Source organism: Syngnathus leptorhynchus, chromosome 1 (assembly GCF_054491065.1).
Source record: "Syngnathus leptorhynchus isolate UIUO chromosome 1, UIUO_Slep, whole genome shotgun sequence".
In the NCBI taxonomy this organism is placed as follows: domain Eukaryota; kingdom Metazoa; phylum Chordata; class Actinopteri; order Syngnathiformes; family Syngnathidae; genus Syngnathus; species Syngnathus leptorhynchus.
In genome coordinates, this window is record NC_141195.1 from 12,762,608 (window position 1) to 12,782,989 (window position 20,382).

General features: G+C 41.6%; 2 protein-coding genes across 3 annotated transcripts; both read left to right on the forward strand.

Moving 5' to 3' along the window:
* Positions 1-206: 206 nt before the first annotated feature.
* Positions 207-5,062, forward strand: krt8 (keratin 8). Its single transcript, XM_085911055.1, has 8 exons — positions 207-697; positions 2,014-2,222; positions 2,478-2,538; positions 2,881-2,976; positions 3,123-3,287; positions 3,401-3,526; positions 3,604-3,868; positions 4,455-5,062. The coding sequence occupies exons 1-8, from the start codon at positions 302-304 to the stop codon at positions 4,739-4,741; spliced, it is 1,605 nt and encodes a 534-aa protein (XP_085767181.1). The 5' UTR covers positions 207-301; the 3' UTR covers positions 4,742-5,062.
* Positions 5,063-11,091: 6,029 nt separating this feature from the next.
* LOC147061997 (keratin, type II cytoskeletal 8-like) lies at positions 11,092-20,193 on the forward strand. Of its 2 annotated transcripts, none has more exons than XM_085919584.1 (9): positions 11,092-11,226; positions 17,161-17,369; positions 17,449-17,509; positions 17,613-17,708; positions 17,854-18,018; positions 18,372-18,497; positions 18,590-18,810; positions 18,902-18,948; positions 19,371-20,193. In XM_085919584.1, exons 2-9 carry the CDS (start codon positions 17,188-17,190, stop codon positions 19,589-19,591), a joined length of 1,119 nt encoding a protein of 372 aa, XP_085775710.1. In that variant the 5' UTR covers positions 11,092-11,226; positions 17,161-17,187; the 3' UTR covers positions 19,592-20,193. The 2 variants fall into 2 exon arrangements, with proteins under 2 accessions (XP_085775710.1, XP_085775705.1); XM_085919579.1 differs by lacking the exon at positions 11,092-11,226 and adding an exon at positions 15,627-16,182.
* Positions 20,194-20,382: the final 189 nt, after the last annotated feature.

The following is a 20,382-nucleotide window of genomic DNA, read 5'->3' on the forward strand; positions in this document are numbered from 1 at the left end:
CCCCTGACTATTTGCTCCCTAAGGGGTTTCTCGAACAACATGGAGGCCTGCAGGAAGGTCAGGTAATGGTTTTCAGTGGCTGACAATATGTCATACGAGTGTAATATTACAGTCCTGCCTCCAGGCCCTTGCCCAGACTTGCAGCCAATGGCAGTTCACTACAGTCCCCTCCCACAGCAACAGGCGCTTTAAAACTCCTCACAAGTCTCATCTCTTCCTATCCACTCTGGTCTCTCTTCCCTCCACTGGCTTGCCTGCCTCAACAACTTTCATCCAAAAAGCAAAGAAACTCAAGCTCACAATGGCAGCCAGTTACAAGAGCAGTTCGTACACCGTGAGGAGCTCCTCTGCCCCGAGGAACTTCAGCAGCCACTCCTATACCGGAGCAGGAGGGCTCACCGCCCGCAAGAGCTACAGCGTCAGGAGTTCCTACGGCGGTGGCAACAGGGGCTTTGGAGGGTCCGGCATCATCAGCAGCACCAACAACTACAGCCTCGGCTCCAGCATGGGCGGAATGGGCTTGGGTCTTGGGGGTAACATGGGACTGGGTCAGGCCACCATCTCTGCTGTGACTGTCAACAAGAGTCTGCTGGCCCCACTCAACTTGGCCATTGACCCCACCATCCAGGCTGTCCGCACCCAGGAGAAAGAGCAAATCAAGACCCTCAACAATCGCTTTGCCTCTTTCATTGACAAGGTAAGCAGAACAGTTGTAAAAGAGTTCGAACTGAGTAGCGCACACTCATCTAAACCTTCTGTCTGCACGTGCATTCATTTAACAGAGTGATCCACTCATAGAAACAGGCTCCCTAACACAAAAGACAGCAAGGCAGCTAGCAAAGGGCGTGTCAGGCAGCAGCACAAGTTACCTTGGGATTGGTTTCCTCCCTTTAGCTGGGGTGGGGCCCTTTCTTACTTCCCACTGGCCCTCCACCATTGGACTTTAGAACGGAGAGTGGAACTACCCCCCTCCCCTCCACACACACCATTTTATCTAGAGAATGCATGCAACTCTAAGAACCCCGTGCCCTCCTCTTAAGGCCACAGCACTGGGTTAATATTTAAAAAGCCCTGCTGGTTTCATGTTCTGATCAACAGCAGCTGCAAAGCTGCATAATGCAACAAAACAATTTACCATCTTAATTAGTGAGTCAAAAAAGTTCAAGTGAAGGCCTGAAACTCTCATGTCTGCAAATTACATTATCGTATGGACCCTAATCCCAACCAGTTCGGTCACACCTTTAATTTAGTTAAATATTTACTCATCTCTCTCTCTCTCTCTCTCTCTCTCTCTCTCTCTCTCTCTCTCTCTCTCTCTCTCTCTCTCTCTCTCTCTCTCTCTCTCTCTCTCTCTCTCTCTCTCGCTACAGATGAAATTTTGCTCAAACCCACCTTCCGCTGCCTCTCCCTTCATTTAGCTGCAAAAGGCTTCATTTACAAAAACAGGAAGGCACAGGGGTTATAGGTTAACTCACTGTGTTCCTCCATCACCAGCTTTTTCCAGCCAGATTAACATCACCCCGATCCCCACTCTGCCCCCCCTCCCCTCATCCTCTGTCGGGATGCATGCACTACGTCAGGCCTTCCTCTCTAAAAAGGCAACCTGCATAGCTCCCAAGACAGATAAGATCAACAAAGACTATAGAAGGCGAGCAGGAGGCATGGCGAGTTTGATGGATGTTAAAAGGTGACAGGAGTATTTACAATATTAGTGGTACCAGTAAAAATATTCAATTCAAGCCAGATTCCCATTTTTATTCACAGAAAAAAATACATTGAAAGCAATTGTCATTATTTAGGACTGTAACCTTTTTTGAGGCCTCTCAATTCCATTTTTCGAACATATATTCTATATTTTAGGCCCGTCTCACCCATAAAAATAAATACACAAGAAGAAACAAAACAGTATGTGTGTCTATACAAACAAACAGTTGTCATTAATTATTAGCTCTTGTTGCTTCATTCATCATGTCTTGGTGACCCCCCCCCCCCCCCCCCCCACCTCTTCTTCAGGTGCGCTTCCTGGAGCAGCAGAACAAAATGCTGGAGACCAAGTGGAACCTGCTGCAGGGCCAGACCACCACGCGGTCCAACATCGACGCCATGTTTGAGGCCTACATCAGCAATCTGCGCAGACAGCTTGACAGCCTGGGCAACGACAAGATGAAGCTGGAGGCTGACCTTCACAACATGCAGGGCCTGGTGGAGGACTTCAAGAACAAGTGAGTGCCACCACAGACAAATCAATAAATCATCCATTTCTACATGACTGTACATTGCACAGCCGCAGCGTGCAGGCCTGTACATCTCTCCAAAGTAAACCCATTGTTGCTGGTATTCATTTGTTTCCACAAACGAGAGGAATACAGCGGACCTCTAAGGGAGCTGCTGGGAAAGATGACTTGCCCCTCCTAGTGTTACACTTGTGTATAACACATGAACCACGTGGCATACTAAGAGCTCCTTTTGTCTGGCAGGTATGAAGATGAGATCAACAAGCGTACAGAGTGTGAGAACGACTTTGTCCTCATCAAGAAGGTCAGTTGGATTAAATTCATTTGCATTTCTAGCATCACACAGCAACACAAGTTGACTCGAAGCACTTTTCAAATGACTATGACGGAGGGATTGTTGTCAACTGGAAATAATATCTTTTTCCTTGTCATCAAATTCAAATTAGTGTATAGAAAAACAGTACAACAATAATTTTGCATTTAATTATATACAGGACTAATATGGTAATTGTCTAAAAATATGTAACACTCATTGTTTTTCATTTAATTCCACTTTTTTGTCATCAAATCCCTTCCTGCAATTCTCCCATAACAATGGATTGTTGCTTCAGTGTCCAAACTGAATACAGTCTTGTATTTTCTTTAGGATGTTGATGAGGCCTACATGAATAAGGTTGAGCTGGAGGCCAAGCTGGAAAGTCTGACAGACGAGATCAACTTCCTCAGGTCCATCTATGAGGAGGTATGGACACAAAAACACTGCTGCATCTTTATGCGCTTGCCATTTGCTGATATTTCTACTTACTGCGTTGCTTAACTTACATCTACAGCTTTAGATGCCGTTCCTTAGGATGGTATAGCTAAACATTTATTTTTGTCCTTATCTAGGAGCTGCGTGAGCTGCAGAGCCAGATCAAGGACACATCAGTCATTGTGGAGATGGACAACAGCCGTAACCTGGACATGGACTCCATCGTAGCAGAGGTGAAGGCTCAGTACGAGGACATCGCCAACCGCACCCGGGCTGAGGCAGAGTCATGGTACAAGACCAAGGTAAAAATTTACGTTTTTGGCCATTTTCATCATATTTCATTAGTATGTGAATTAACATAGGACGTGTTTGGTCAGCCACACTCATCCAGAGCCACACTTGTTTGTCCCTTTAGTTTGAGGAGATGCAGACATCCGCCAGCAGATATGGAGATGACCTGAGGGCTACCAAGACGGAAATTGCCGACCTCAATCGCATGATCCAGAGGCTGACATCTGAGATTGATGGTGTTAAGGGACAGGTACGGATGAATCTTTTGCAAAAAAACAAGTGATCAGAAGAAGTATATTTAACATCATTGTTTTGACCCTCACCCAGCGTGCCAATCTGGAGGCTCAGATTGCTGAGGCCGAGGAGCGCGGCGAGCTGGCTATTAAGGATGCCAAGTCCCGCATCCAAGACTTGGAGGATGCCCTGCAGAGAGCCAAGCAGGACATGGCTCGCCAAATCCGCGAGTACCAGGACCTGATGAACGTCAAGTTGGCTCTAGACATCGAGATCGCCACCTACAGGAAGCTGCTGGAGGGCGAGGAGGACAGACTGGCAAATGGCATCAAGTCCATCAACATCTCCAAACAGACCAGTAAGTGTTGCTTGATAGGCAAACAAATTGGTGAATTCTATGCTCAGTGGGGTTATGCAATATTTGCGTATTTTGCATAATTTTGTATTTACAGAACTGCATGTAATTCCATGGCTACTTACTGAGGCAGCGTTCCCAGGGTAGACATACAATCAGATATATGTATCAGTCATACAAAATAGATTCTTTGGTTAAAATTAGTAGTTGAAGTTACATTTTCTTTCAAGTTTAGGTGGTTTATTGACACCCTTTCAGCAGAAAACGGAATTGTTGTTTTGCTAGTCAATCTCGCCTGTAGTGGTTTCATCACTACAAATTTGAGGACAGAATGTTGCTACTGGCCCTATGTGGCGCATTCGAAATCTGATCGGAAACACCTCGACACACATATCCTGGAAGCAGCGTAGCCAAGAGAAGGACTGCAAAATTAAGAGGGTAGACATTTGGGAATAAACTAATGTCATTTCATGGACCAGCTTGTGAATGTAGCTCAAAGCCTCTGATAATGTTTCGGCCTGCAAACAGGCCTTACTAGATCCACCCGATCACAACTGCCTTTCAACCCTCTGACTCTATGTTTCTACAGCAAGCTTAAGAAGCGGCATAGACACGAGTCTGGGCGGCTACTCAAGCGGTTACAGCAGCGGCTATAGCAGCAGCGGTGGCTACGGCAGCGGTGGCTACGGCAGCGGTGGCTACGGCAGCGGTGGCTACGGCAGCAGCAGCTACAGCGGTGGTGCTTACAGCAGCGGCGGCAACTTTAGCAGCGGCAGCGGTGTCAGCACCCAATCCAAGAAGAACGTGGTGATCAAGATGATCGAGACCAGGGATGGCAAAGTGGTGTCTGAGTCCTCCGAGGTCATTGAGGATTGAGCTAGTGTGGTTTTAACGCAACTCCGAGTGCTTTGAGCTCCCTTCCCTGGTAGTTTTTACACTTACATTTCAACTGCCACCTAACATTTTGTAATTAACATGTCTGACGCTTGCCAGTCACTCTACCATAGAGCCTTAAAAAAACAAGCAATAAAGTATCCTTTCACGACCAATTACCTGAAAGGGACCAAAGAATCTATTTTGTATGTCTGATACTTGAGTGTTGTCTCTGAAAGTGATGTTAAAGTGAAGGTAAATCCGAAATTTGAATATAGATAACAGCTACTCCACTCATTAAGGACTGCTCCTCCCCTGGTGAACGATGGAGTTGTCGAAGGAATGTGAACGTGCTGAAGTGTCCATGGTCTAACTAAAAAAAAAAAAACTGCTACTGTAGGTAGTGCATGTCTTTCCCATGCGTGTCCTGTAACCATTTGACCTCTCAGAAGAGTGCCCACATGGTAATGTAGCCCTGAGGTGCTGTTTTTGCTACCACACCAAATAAAAAAAAAATCTCAACATGTTGTGTTGGTTTCCTTTTCAACAACTCACCATCCATCCATCCATCCATCCATCCATCCATCCATCCATCCATCCATCCATCCATCCATCCATCCATCCATCCATCCAACCAACCAACCAACCCCATCCATCTATCCATCCATCCATTCATCCATTCATCCATCCATCTTAGATGTAATAGCCAACCCTGTGGAGGTTGTCAAGCCGGTCCACTGTTCCACGGCTGGGACAAAAATCACATTGAATCTCAATCTAAGATTCTGCTCCCAGATAGACCCTCCTCTCCAAAAGTGGGACCACCACCCCAGTCTGCCAAACTAGAGGCACCCCAGTGTCCCACTAAGTTGTTTTTTTTAATCACCTTGGTGACTTCAACTTCAGATAGGATTGTCCACCTTACTAGACTCCCTAGACTCTACTTCCTCAAAGGAAGGTGTGTCGATGGAATTAAGGAGGTCTCTGAAGTATTCTCCCCAACGATTCAAAAAGTCCCAAGTTGAGGTTAGCAGTGCCCCATCTCGTCTACACACACACACACACACACACACACACACACACACACACACACACACACACACACACACACACACACACACCGTATTAATGCTGTACTGAGAGACCGGCTAGTGTGTCATAATCCACATGTGGATATCCTCTTGAATTTCTTCCATTGCATTACTTTGCACACGACAATCTCATGGTTGGACTCCAGTGAGTTCTTCTACTATGTAGACCACATGACTCTCGTGCGTTGAATTTAAAGGGAATAAGGGGAGATTTTTCAGACTCAATCTCAGAGTATTTGCCAAAACAAGTGGTACCACTGTGTGTATAGAAGGCATAGATCTATTCCAGGTGTACAGTCCGCAATCAAGGGCTGTTGTTGAAAAGCAAAAAAAGCCTCCAGTTCAAGCCCGACAAATATACGACATGTTTATGTCAAAATAGCAAAGTTGAGCTTGTAGGCTCCAAATACTAAAAGGAAAATCTGCGCAGTCCAAAACACTGCCTTAGTTTATAGGTTACTCTTGGCATTTACAAGAGGATTCTTACGAAGAGGCCGGACTGGCTGCTGAGGAACCACCTTATGGCTGTACATTTATCTTTCTCGAGCTTTGTTGCTTTTTTTCCTTAGGGTAGCCTCTATAAAGGAAACTCAAAGCCGTCAGTGCGATAGAGATACAAAGTCCACTTTGTGTTTGCCAAACTGTAGTAAAAGCCATCAGTCCATAATGACTGCTTCCATCATGAGAGAAATTCTTACAAAACATGTTAAATGTTGGAGCATTGAATCTGATTCATTTGCGTTTTATTTATTTTCTCCAGGGGGTGAACAAACCAGTAAAGTCTTTCAAATGGACACACACTAAACTGCAAAATGGCCAGGACCACATTTGAATTAGAAACAACTTGCATGTGCACCTGCAGGGATACCAATGTTGTGTTGTTATGGAGCAAGAACAATGGTGCTAAATTTTCCCAGTGGAAATCAAATGTGTCATTGTCTTAAAATATGGATTGAAATATTGACACTGAAAATGAGTTTGCTGAAAAATAATTAGTACACATACTGTACTACATTGCTGCTCATGCAAAATGTGTGTTTGTGTGTAACTAAAATACATTGATGTTTAATTGCATTTATATATTTGTTTATGTATTATTTTCACATTTATCTTGGTAATGTATTTTTATTTTTATTTATTTTTTATATTTTCTCCCGTATATGTATACTTATTCGTTTTTATTTTCTCTTTTATTCATTTTCAAGTGACGCATGACGACTAGGGGGCGGCATCTTACCATGAAACTGGAGTTCTGTCTGAGTTCTGTCCTTCACCTCAGTGGGATGAGAAGTTATACACACTGCCTGGACATGACATTTGGTACTTGCACTACCCCTGTCGACATTAGGCATGATGAGGTATTTGTTCGTGTGTGTGCATGTGTGTTTGTTTGTTTGTTTGTTTGTTTGTTTGTTTGTTTGTTCTATAATTTGCCTGTTTGTTTGTTTGTTTGTTTGTTTGTTTGTTTGTTTGTTTGTTTGTTTGTTTGTCTAACGACTTTCTGAGCGCTTTCTTCATCTACAAATTTTATTGTTATTGTGGTTAAAGTGTGCATTGGTGTTGAATATAGTTATTCCAAAAACTTTGTAACGCTTCTTTATATGCTGCAGTGAGACCTCAGCAAATTCAACATAATGTTAAAGGAATGCCTTTGTACCAGTGCCAATCAACACTCATTTGTTTTTTGTAATGAAGGCTTGGCAAATATACAATTACAATTTGCTTGATTAACGTTGGCAAAAAGTGAAGAAAGACATTAGCCTTGGAAAAGTTTAACCCCAAAATATATAATTGCATATGTAATTGCAAAAAGACAAAGACCTTTAAAGAAGAATGTCGTCAAGGGTGGAGCAGAGCATGTCAAGGCTTGAATGGACTTAAATGTAATCCTGCTTTCCAGAAGAAGATAAAGTGAATCACAGCATCTTATCCACGTAGACCCATAAGTAAAGTAATTCTGAATCGTTATAAGTCCGGTTCACCTATTTTAAGTGTAACTGGAATATATTAGAATGGATTTAAAATGACACAGACATGGAAACACCCAAAAATAGTTAGTCATTGAAAATGAGCTTGCGTAGTATGTATAATATACCAAAAAGAAGTGTGCTAAATGTTCAGGCTCTTAGATAATTCAGGTAAAACTGAATTAAGGGACACTATATTGTGAAATAAACAATGCCATAAAACATTTGTTTGTACATTTGTCACAAAACTAAGTGAGGTGGAAAAAACATACAGATAGACAGAAAGTCTTTATTGTCATTGTACACAACAAACAGTCTACATAGTGCAACCAGACTAGAAGTTTTTTGCAGCTCTGATTAAGAATTCCATTTTTGAAAAATTAACATTTGTTTGGATTGGTGTAATTAGACCCAAGCGTATAGGAAAGTCGCAACAATGACAATTGTGGGTGCCGTATTGTAACGAAGCTTGCAACTATGCAATGCAATGCATCGCATGCAACGATATCCAAAAAGCAACATCTGTAATCAATATTTTCCACAGAAACCCCACAGTGTAAAGATTTTATAACAATCTGAGTATATTATCATGGCTAGATAGCGAATAATGAGAGAAATTGTTTATAGTGAAAAAAAATAAGAAAGAATGCATCCACAGGCCTTGTCTTGGATGAATGCAACAGCCACGTGACAAAATCCTCACTTGGCCTATACTTTAAACATTGTGGAAATGGCGAAGCCGAGAAACAACATGACACCCATAAATCCATGTAAATTTGGCAATGTAGTGAATCCAGACTGTTATTTATATACTAGCTTTGATACAAGCACTGTAGAAAATGGATGGGTGGATAGGTAATAAATGCAATCATATATTACCGATCCACCCTTGTTTTCTGCTCTGGCTAAATTCCAACCTAGCGTACATAGTTGAAAAACAAACAAGCTAGTAACGAATGACTGGATCATCAACTGCAATCATGGGCAATTTGTGGCCTGCGAGCTGCATATGGCCACACCCGATGAATGAACGTGAATGCGTGTCCTGTGACTGGCTGGCAACCAATCCAGGGTGGAGTCTGCTTTTTGTACTTGCAGCTTCCCGTGAAGCAAAACCCAATAAGCTGTAGAAAATGGAATGATGGATGATCAGTGAGAAGCAAAATATCCTTATAAGGTGCTTGCTTGCTTTGTTTCAAAAATCAGTCGCCAAATAAGCTCTCCTCTTACAGTGTATGTTCTTCACTGACTAGTGCCTCTGGGCAAGGCTTGTGTTCTTTATGCCGCTGTTTGCAAAAAGCAGGTCGAGACAAGACAGCATGATTGCTCAGCGCTTATAAAAAAGTCACAGGAGGAGACGAGGTTACATTTGGTGGTAGTCAGGGCCTGCGATGTGCTTTTGAAGTGGTACAAGAATGATAGTGACAGAAAAGGAATGAAATGATCACTGATGACCAAAGGCGACTGTCATTCACGCAATTTTTTTGTACTGAAAGACAATCATAAACACTTACAATAATCTGAATAAAACATACATAGAATAACAACCAATTTGTATTATCAAAGGTGACATCAAATTCCAAAAGGACTCTGAGTGAGGCTGGGTCTCTGACAAAATCAAAAACAAAAACATAGACTCTATGACAAATTTGCCAGTTCTTGCTTGACCGCACCATAAAAAATGTCAGGGATTCCAACTACTCTTTCAGTGAAAATACATTTTCACAACGGTTATTGTATGGGATCTTGATACATTGTGTGGGCACAGTAAACATTGTTCATTCTCTATAATGTGTCTCACTATGAGCAATACATAGATGTCATATGTCTATGCGATGTAACACATTGCATTCAAACCATACAGAACTGCTCTGTAATCATAGTGTGCATTTGCAGGGTAGTCACTGACTCAAGATAAATGGCACATCAACTGTTTTTTCGCCTCAAGAAAAAATTCCACGGCAAGGAAAGGGTTCGTTTTGATGGGATCCAAAAGAAAAGTCACTTGTTTGGAGCATCTGCATTTTTTTTTATCAGGAGAGGTGCAGACTCTGCTTTCTTGCCTTCCTCCATAAAGCTTGAGAGTAGATTCTTATCAAGAAAATCAGATTTAATGTGCAGTGCCATGTTTGTGTCAGCTGCCATGGACATGACCGATTGCTTTGGACAGGAAGGCTTAAGTTCTACAGAAAGCAATCAAATGCGGAAGACTTAGTGTCTGTCAACAAATACCTAATACAAGTTAAGTATCTACTACCCATGTTGTCAAGATTTGTCCTCAAGTAAAATGGCATAAAATAACATTTAATCCACCATATCATCAAGTGATTATATAGTACAGTAAATAGGAGAGAAAACAAAACACACAGGCTAATGCTGTACAAATTCCCTAAAATGGAGCATAGATTGTGTTTTGTATAGAAAAAAAGAAAATACGTTGCTGTGTTTTTTGTTTTGTATTTTTTACCCCCTCCTCATAAAAATGCACACATATTATATTAGTATGCTTTATTATTGAAACGCCCCGAGTGGAAAAACATTGAGTTGTTGCTTCAGTAACATTTCTTGCATTGGAATGACCATTTGTTGCATGGCAGAATTCAAAGTTCAAGGTATTTTATCCATCTATCTTCTTCTGCTTATGTGGGGTCAGGTCACGGGGGCAGTATCCTTAGCAGAGAGGCCCCTCTCTGCAGCTACTTTGCTGAGCTTTTCATTGACTGTCAATTTCTAAACTTGTACCAGGGTGTTTCCCAATGAATTATGTGACATGATCTCTGGGGCCTCTGGTCACACAGGTCACCAGGTACTTTAGTTTTTGGAAGAAAACAGCTTATACGATTTGACAAATTACATCCCATCCAAAACATTCACTTTTGGGTATTATTGAGTCAATATAATTTGTTCGATGGATGATTTTGGTTCGTCAATTTGCAAATATGAATATTAGGATTAGTGCTAGGAATGTGATAGAGTCTAGGGTGATTAGTCCTGTTTGCCACTTGCTATGTAAATGCTCAAAGAACTTGCCAGTTTTCTGAATATTGGTCTACTCAGCCTGGACATAAAACCAATCATTAAAATAAACAAATAAATAAAGTGGGCGTGGCACGGTGGCGCACTGGTCAGCTTGTCCACCTCAGAGTTCAGAGGTTGTGAGTTCAATTCCACCTCTGGCCCTCACTGTGTGGACTGTGCATGTTCACCCCATGCCTGCGTGGGTTTTCTCCGAGTACTCCGGGTTCCTGACACATCCCAAAAACATGCAAGCACTTCAAATTAAACGCAGGTGTAAGTGCAAGTGTTCGTCTCTGTGAGCCCTACGATTGGCTGGCAACCGGTTAATTTGGTTGTCCTGATGACTGCTGGGATAGGCTCCAGCACGCTCGCAACCCCTGTGGGGACAAGCAGTATGGATAGATGGATATGAGTAAGTACAAGTTTAAAAATCTGTACCACTCTACTGCAGTTAAGAGCATTCACACGATATCATTAAAATGCACTGTATTTATTTTCTCTTTTTAAACTCAATTGGTGTTTCTGTAGCTTTAGTTACAGCTCACAGACATAAGAAAACATGTCAAATGAGGTAAGATTAGAGAATGTGAATGAAGGAGATTTTGATTGTGTTCATTTCTGCTAAGCTTGGAGGTGTGGTTTTACCTCCAGGTGGTTTGCATTCTTCAGTGACAGTTCTGGCCTATTAGTGGCCCCTAAAACCAAGCCCTACCTAGTGCTAAGGTTGAGTGGAAATCCAAGATGACTTTAAATCAGTAATGCAAGACCATTCTAATGTAAAAAAAAAAGGAGTAGAAGTTTTTTTTGTGTTTAGGTGGGAATGAGAACCTCCTTTTTGGGTTCTCAAAAACAATCAGATAAGTGTCTCACAAGAAATCAATGAATCATCACAATTGAAACGCGTGACATTTGAAGGTTTTTAGAACTACCACTGTGAAGTCGTCAATAAAAATAAACAAGCCATCAAACAACTTCATTTCTTACAAAGACAACTAAAGTGAATGATGGCTGGATCCTTTTCAAAATTTACAATCAGGAGTCACCATTGTGGATGCAAATACAGAGGGTTAACAAAAAGGTGATAACTAAATGAGGTATTGGAGGTTGGGGGTGGAAGAGGCTCGACAGTACAAGTGGATTGTGTAATTTTTGTTGCAATTTTGAACTTATACTTCTGCTTGACCGTATAATCATCTCACTCATCCATTAATTTTATGTCATGCTTGTACACATTAGTGTCACGACAGATGACTTTAGGTGGATTATACTCTGGACTGGTCACCATTCATTAAAAGAGTAGGTATAAACAAGCCACCATTCACACCTATGGACAATTTAGATGGACCTACCATGCATGTTTTTGGGGTGAGGATGTATGCCTAGAGAAATCTCACCTATAGGAAGGACATTGAAACTTCATGCAGGAATGTTGATATAAAAATTCAAACTGGGATCTCCTGACTGTGAGGCATACATTCTCACCCCAATTTCACAATGCTTCTCACCCTGCTCAAATTCATACACAAATAAAACAATAAAATGGAGCTGACGTCAATGACCCTATCAAACTGAGAAAGCAACTCTAAAAAATGTTAAGGCAAAGAATTGCACAACTGTGCAACGGCCAATGGTCACTTTATCTCAAGCCAATAAAGCACGCCGTTCACTTGGTGAAGACACAAATGAAGGCTGCAAGAGTCACAAACAATAGCAACATAATGTGGCTGCAGAAACTGATGCCTTTACCAAAATGTCATTTGCAGATTAAGCATAGAATAATTTCATCCGCCCACGGGTCAGTAATGTTTTATTTGGAAAAAAATAAAATAAAAAAAATCAAACCTTAAGCGGTACAACACACAAGAGATAGGTATGTAGCTTGTCTCTTTGCAGACGTGGCTCTAGTTTTGAAGGAAAAAAGCGGGGCCGCAGGCAGCTGCAGTTAGTGTTATATAAGGAATGAGCATGAAGCAAGTTGTCTCATGCAGCGGTTCTGAGCAGGCAGAGGCATGGCACTACTGTACCAATGGCTTAATAAATAAGCTCCCTCTTCTTTAAATTCATAAAGTTCCCATGATTTATGGGGTGACACAGCCTACTTGTCAGACCGCCTGAGGGGGGCACTACCCATTTTTACCCATTGTGCAACATAGCAATGCATCAAACATAAACTGTATGCAATGAAAACTACTCTTGTAGTGTCTGATGTACCTTTGTAGTTTCCAGCACCTTTGAAACATCCCACAGATTACTCTACTAGTTCACAACAAAAATATTTGTTGCATCGCAACAAATTTAATCAAAATTCATTTCTGTATTGCATTGTGACACTTGTTGCCAGGCATAATTTGTGAGTCCTAGTATATTCATTCTGCTGCACCACATAGTAGCGAAAGGACAGGGAATGGTGGCAGGAGTTTAGAGAGAACAGAACTAGCGTGATTAAGCATTTAGTGTACATTTTGAGAAAGCATGTTCCTAAAGCAATTACATTATTATTATCATTATTGTTATCATTTTAGAGCACAATGGGGTACAAAAGTAATGAAAATTCTACAGGACTAGAACTTACTGGTGCCCTAAAAAAAAAAAAAATTTCAATTTGCGACATTTGTGGGGCCATAAGTACGATGGGAAAATGAATTCCCAAATGTTTTTCCCCACCCATTCACTTTTAAACATGTTGAAATAAAAGAACCAAAGAAATATTTGATCTAGGCTCATAATTCTGCTCTGCATGTTCAGCTTTGCCATTTTGCTCTTGGCAATTGTGATCAAGGGTGTGGTTTACAATATTTGAATTGGTGATAGTCAAGACAAGCTTAGTCATTGCCAATAGACTAGCATTTGTTTCCCACAGAGGAACCCTTATTGTGTTGTGATAAACAAACCCCAGTTTTAATAAAGATGGGAAATTGCTTGAATACATGTCAAACATCTTAACTATTAGGTCAGTTGGCAAGGTAAGTCAGCAGAAAACACATTCACCCGATAGATTCAGTCCATGCTTATTGTATCGGTTTGCCAGGATTTACTATATCAGCGTAAACTCCCGTCTCTATGACAGTTCTCACAAAGACGAACATTAGCCTGCAAACATTCCACTACATGTGCACACAAGACCGCTTGAGATGTCACTCATATGGTTCCAGCTATATTGGATTCCGCATTGTAAAAAAAGACAATCAAGTCAATAGGCATTTTGACATTGACACAAAAACAATTTTCTTCATCGACTGTTTTTAAATGTTTGTAACAATGACATGAGCTTGTCTGCTCTGTCATCATGTGCATTGTTTTTGTATGTAAATGCATACCTATGCAACGTGTGCTTAACAGCTTTGAACGAGCTTAATGGCCTTTTAAGCGTTGCAGTTTAATGCTTGTATAAATTTTCAAAGTTGTGGGAAACAAGTGAATTAGCTTATCTTAAGGACAAGTGCAAAAGTACAAAAGCTTCCAAGCTTCCAGATTTAGACAATTTTATTGATCCGAGTGCAGACAATTCTATTCTTTTCCTTTTCGTTGGCTTCTTTTATATTCATCACTAACAGTGCAAAATTACTCGTGAGCAATGCATATGAACACAGTTATATATCTTATCACAAAATTGAATCAATGTGTGAAAGAAAACTTTCGATGAGAGCATTCTGGATATAAAACAAGAAGTCACGGAAAATCTTGCAAGGTGTGACTTGCCCTCCTGCACTTTTAAGGAGGCCTATTTGCAAAAGAGAGACACTGAAGGCAACACCTCATCTAGAGTGAATGTGATGCGTTGCAACAAGTAGAAACAGGAACTCTCGTCTTCTTTTTACCTCTGATGTTAGGTCATGCGTAAAATTACATAATTTACAAACTACTAAATGAAAACTATTTGTGGTGACCTGCTATTGAAATATATCTAGAGTCCTACTTATCTATTGATAATCAGAACAAAAGGCAAGCTTATAAATGTATTCGATTTTTTTTTTTAGCAATGCATGGAAATTTTGGTTTGATTCTACAATGAGAAATTCATTCATACCTAGTTTGTTTGAACCAGAATATTGAAATTGGAGTTTTGATGCAAATAAGAATAAAGGCAGTTGTTGGAGAAATGTGAGTCTACTTCCTGACTACTGTTGCGGAGCTCTTGAGAAAGGCACTCTGCACAGAACTGTTTGTACACCCTTTCCCTCTGTCATCTCTCCTTCCATGCCTGCATGTGTGTGATCTGTTCATGTGTAGCGTGCAACACAAGAGTAAAACCTACTTTCCCCTCGAGGGATGATAAACAATATCCAGTATTAAATGATCTAGCCAACTATTTTCTATACTGTTTAATTCATCACGAGAAATGTGTATGATGACAATATGTTATTGCACCCTGTACTTGTAGTATGACTACAAAAAAAGATGTTTTAAAAACAGTATAACTAAAAGTATATAAAAGTCATGACAAAATTCAAGGCAGGCGAGAGTGTCCAGTATTTGTCAGCACACAAAAAAAAGTGTGCCAAGCAAATCATGCAGCGGACTTGCTTTGGCAACTTTTGATGGGACAACAATATTGACAATTTTGCATGATTTTCTGAATGTAATACAATTGCAGGTTCTTTATCTAGCTAGGAGTGTCAAGAAGCTCCTTTTACAAGGGTGGCACACTTGCATGTTTGGCAGCCCGAATATATCCATGAAAGTCGGCCTTACTGCAGGTGCGACCTCCACATTCCTTGTGATTGGAGCACGGTTAGGTGGTGCAGAGAAGGCGGAGCTCTGTCGGTACCGCCCCCATTGTCAGAGGTTCTTAAAAAGCCATCAGGCACAACAAACAGGTACTTAGAGGGACGACTCTCCTCTTAGTGGACTCCTCTGCTCTCCCAAGCCTCTGTCTCTCAGCTCCTCTTTTTCTCTGTGACTCCTCTTCTTCAAAATGTCATCCTCGCGTAGCATTAAAACTGTGAGGACCAGCTATGGGCCTGGCGGCGGAAGTAATTTTGGTGCTTATGGTGGCGGTGGCAAAGGTGGATTCACCTCACAATCTGCATTTAGTTATAGGTCAGTCCCAATAGCTTCCCAAAGTAGCACTATTCTTAGATCAAGCATGCGTGGTGGTGGTGGTGGTGGTGGTGGTGGTTTTGGTGCCGGTTTTGGTAGTTTTTCCGTAGTTGGTGGAAGTGGAGCTGGTTATGGGATGGGTAGTGGTCTTGGTTATGGCACTAGTTTTGGTGGAAATATGATTCCACCTATTTCAAACGTCCAAGTCAACCCGAGCCTGCTGGTCCCCGTGGAAATTAGCATCGATCCCAGAATCCATACTGTCCGATCAGAAGAGAAAAACCAGATCAAGGTTCTGAACAACGATTTTGCCAAGTTCATTGATAAAGTAAGTTGTTCTTTGATGTTTGAGAGTCATTCGTGGAGAAACCCTCATAACTTGACATTTGTGTGTTTGTGCAAAACTGAACATTTACTTTACTCTGAATCGCCGCCTCTTTAGATAATTACCAGATTGTGGAGATATCTAAACTATGTTAATAACTACATACTCTTAACTCGAAACAGTTTTTTTCAAAGTAGAAGCTACTAAGAAGGCCACTTCCCATTTAATGTTTCTATGACCGCAGGTGGTCCCCTGCCATCTGCCTGACAGTGAGAGGCAGAAACATTATAGTGGTCATATCCAATGTCCGATACTTTAAAAGTCAAGGGAGATCATGTTACTGGTGATTGGACTCGAGGCCCTCAGAGTGAAGCAGCACACCTGATCTGTAACTGCTAGAATTCATGTAAAAGTGAAGGTTTAAGCTGGTGTGGATTTAACTTGTTAGATTCAGATATGTAGAAAATAATGCACTCATCTGGAATAAATTAGTTTGGTATCAATTCAGGACACGTGTGGCTGGAGCCTATCAGGGAAATTATCAGTCATCACCGCCACAAAACTAGAGGTTTTTTTTTTTTTTCAGGAATCCTCAAGGATGGGCACTCGATAAAAGTGCACGCCCTGAGGCCCAAAAAGCATAAATCCATAAGGGAGTGGCTAAATGAGGTGTGAAGGCCAAAAAAGGGATGGGCTTCAACCTTATCGGGGCACGTTCATTTCATGTTCATGCTCCCAGGAGCAAAATGTTCAAACATGTCTGTTCAGATCATCTCACAAGCTCAATTGATCTCATTACGTGTCCACTACATTTGAAGTCGGTGGTATCCAAGGGTCCACCGATGATTATTCCAAATCCCAGTGACAACCATATAATTATATTAAAAGGCCTTGGGAATTTTCTGTCCGAAACGCTATTTGCACGCCATAAAGAAATGCCACCCCCTACCCTACTAAGAGTGTATTCGTCTTTCTCATTAGGTGCGCTTCCTGGAGCAGCAGAACAAAATGCTGGAGACCAAGTGGAACCTGATGCAGGAGCAGACCACTACCCGCTCCAATATTGACGCTATGTTTGAGGCCTACATTGCCAACCTGCGCAGACAGCTCGATGGACTTGGCAATGAGAAAATGAAACTGGAGGCAGAGCTGAAGAACATGCAGAACATGGTGGAGGACTTCAAGAACAAGTGTGTCTCATTTGTTCATGTCTTAACAGTATTTGTTGAGCACAGCCAATTATTAAATACCTTCCTTCTACTGTTTCAGATACGAGGATGAAATCAACAAGCGTGCTGGAGTGGAGAATGAATTTGTTCTCCTTAAGAAGGTGGCTGAATCTTAAAAATACATCTGAAAATGGAAACTGTACATGTTAAAAACATTTACCTTGGGTATCACTTTGTCGCTATCATCACCTCATCTTCATACAGGATGTTGATGGTGCCTACTTAAATAAGCTTGATCTGGAGGCAAGGGTCGATGCTCTTCAGGATGAGATCAACTTCCTCAGAGCTGTCTATGATGCTGTACGTAAAACAAACTCGATTCAGTTGTGCTAATGAGTCTGGGAAATAAGGACTCATTTCCCTTTGGTGTGTCACAATCTTTAAGTTAACCTTGACCAGCTGAATTTCACTAACCTAAATGTCAAATTTGTTTTGCATATTACAGGAGCTGCGTGAACTCCAGAGCCAAATCAAGGACATTTCCGTTATTGTGCAAATGGACAACAACCGCACTCTGGACATGGATTCCATCATCGCAGAAGTGAAGGCTCAATACGAGGACATCGCCAACCAAAGCCGTCAAAGCACAGAGGACTGGTACCAGCAGAAGGTAGTTAGTGAACGCAAAGTCAAATGCAGACCTCTGCCGAGGCCAAGCAATAAGACTCTTCCCTCCCAGTTGATAAATGTTATACTGGATCAAATATTACTTGGAATTGGAAGAGTAGATACCATAGGTGAAGATGTTCACAAGAAAAGAATTGTCCAACCGAAAATTAAATCTAAGGTTTGGGTCCATAATGTGCCACCGCAGTCCCATGTTTGGCAGTAAAGAACATTATGAAAAGTGGTTAACAACTGCCAAACAAATGCAGGAAATTGAAAATCCATATTTCTTCTTTTACCCTTCTGTCGAAAAACACCATGTCAATGGCTGTAAGATTTCCACTCTTGTCCTTCCAGTACAAGGACATGGAGGCCTCTGCTGGCCAGTATGGAGATGACCTGCGCAACACCAAAAACGAGATCGCAGAACTCAATCGTATGATTAGTCGTCTCCAGAATGAGATTGACGCAGTCAAGGGACAGGTATAAATTTTCGATTCAAGTTTACATCTGGATAAAGTTTCAGTCTTGAAACCCTTTTCTTGAACGCATGGTGGCTATTTTTCTATTTGCAGCGTGTCAACCTGGAGACTCAGATCGCTGAGGCCGAGGAGCGCGGCGAGCTGGCTGTAAAGGACGCCAAGGCCCGAATCAGGGATTTGGAAGATGCTCTGCAAAGAGCCAAGCAGGACATGGCCCGCCAGGTCCGCGAGTACCAGGAACTCCTGAATCTCAAACTGACGCTTGACATTGAGATCGCCACCTACAGGAAACTGCTGGAAGGCGAGGAGCAAAGGTACTTGTTTTGACACCTTTCCCCATTTAATATGAATGGCGTCCATTATTAGTGTGCAGCACTTGAGGTTGTTTTTCTTACTTCTTTGCAGAATTGGCAATGTAGATGCAACCATCCACATACAGTCATCCAGCAGCAGTAAGTATTGATGTTCAATTCTTTTGTTTTCAATCAAGAATCACGCTGAAGCCAGAGTTATGTACATGAGCCCTTATAAATAAAAGTAAACATGCTAACGGTAATTGGGTTTGAATTATAATGTCAATGATGATGCACCTGGGCATCAAATGAATGTCCTCTCATATCCAGGAGTATTAGGTATTTCCTGCAGCATTTTTTTTCTTTTGTTGTGTGCTTGATATGAAACATTGATGCAATTGCTGAATTTTAAAGGATTAGATTTTTTTTAAATTTTCCTTATGATATTCTCAAATTATTTATTTGTTGATTTAAAACCTGACGTTTGAAGACAAGTTTGAAATGAAAGTAATGTAGTTTTCCTTGTGTGCCATGGCACATTTACATTCTTTCTGTTTCATTTGTCCCATTGCCATCACCAGGTTCAGGAGGCGGAATGGGATATGGTGGAGGCATGGGAGGTGGCATGGGAGGTGGCATGGGAGGTGGCATGGGAGGTGGCATGGGAGGTGGCATGAGCATGTCCATGGCTGGAGGCATGGGTGGAAGCACTGGTATGGGAGGCTATGGCAACATGTCCCGCATGAGCAGCGGCGGCAGCACCATGATGACATCAAGAACCAGCCTCAGCTCTCGCCGTTGAACATCCGCCTGAACCCATTGTGTCCCTTCCTGTCCGTCATCAGGCCACGAATCAGAAAAACCTTCCACATATCAACGCACCTGTTGTTCTCTTTACTTTTATACGTCTTTGGTTTAATTAACACATACTGTACACTCAGGGAGTCAGAGGTTCCATCAAAATCCAAGCAGAGGCCGAGCCATTATTGAAACACCAACACAAAGCAGAGCATTCATATGAGTCAGTCCTTTCTTGTGCTTGTGGCTGTTTGCTGTCAGCTGCATGCTGTCTTGTAGACAAGCACATATTTGTAGTTGCATGACAGAGAATCCCTGCAATGCAACTAATCAATGCACGCTAAGCTGTTCGGCACAGGAGGAGGGCCGGATCTCTTATATTCCCAATGAAGAAATCCATTACATGGTCCTTTTTACTGCGGTCTTACATCTCTTAGCGTGTATAAAGCAGCCACACACCATACATCACTTTCACACAATTTCTGGCATCTATCTGTCTGAGAGAGAGTAAGCTAGCAGTTACGATTTGTATTACTTTTGCTTGACTCTGACTGGGTCAACCCAGTTGTTCTCCACCAAGCCTGGAATAAAGCTGAGTTCATCTAATTTACAATGCCTGCTTTGTTACATTTAGAAAGGGGATTTTCATATAATTGTAGTATTTTTTAAATATAAAGCACTGAATAGTAAAAACTTAAATCTAAAGATAGTCATTTGAATCATCAGTGTCATTTTCACCGACAAGTCAGACCATGAAAATAACAACAGGGCTCCAGAAAATATGATTGTAAATTC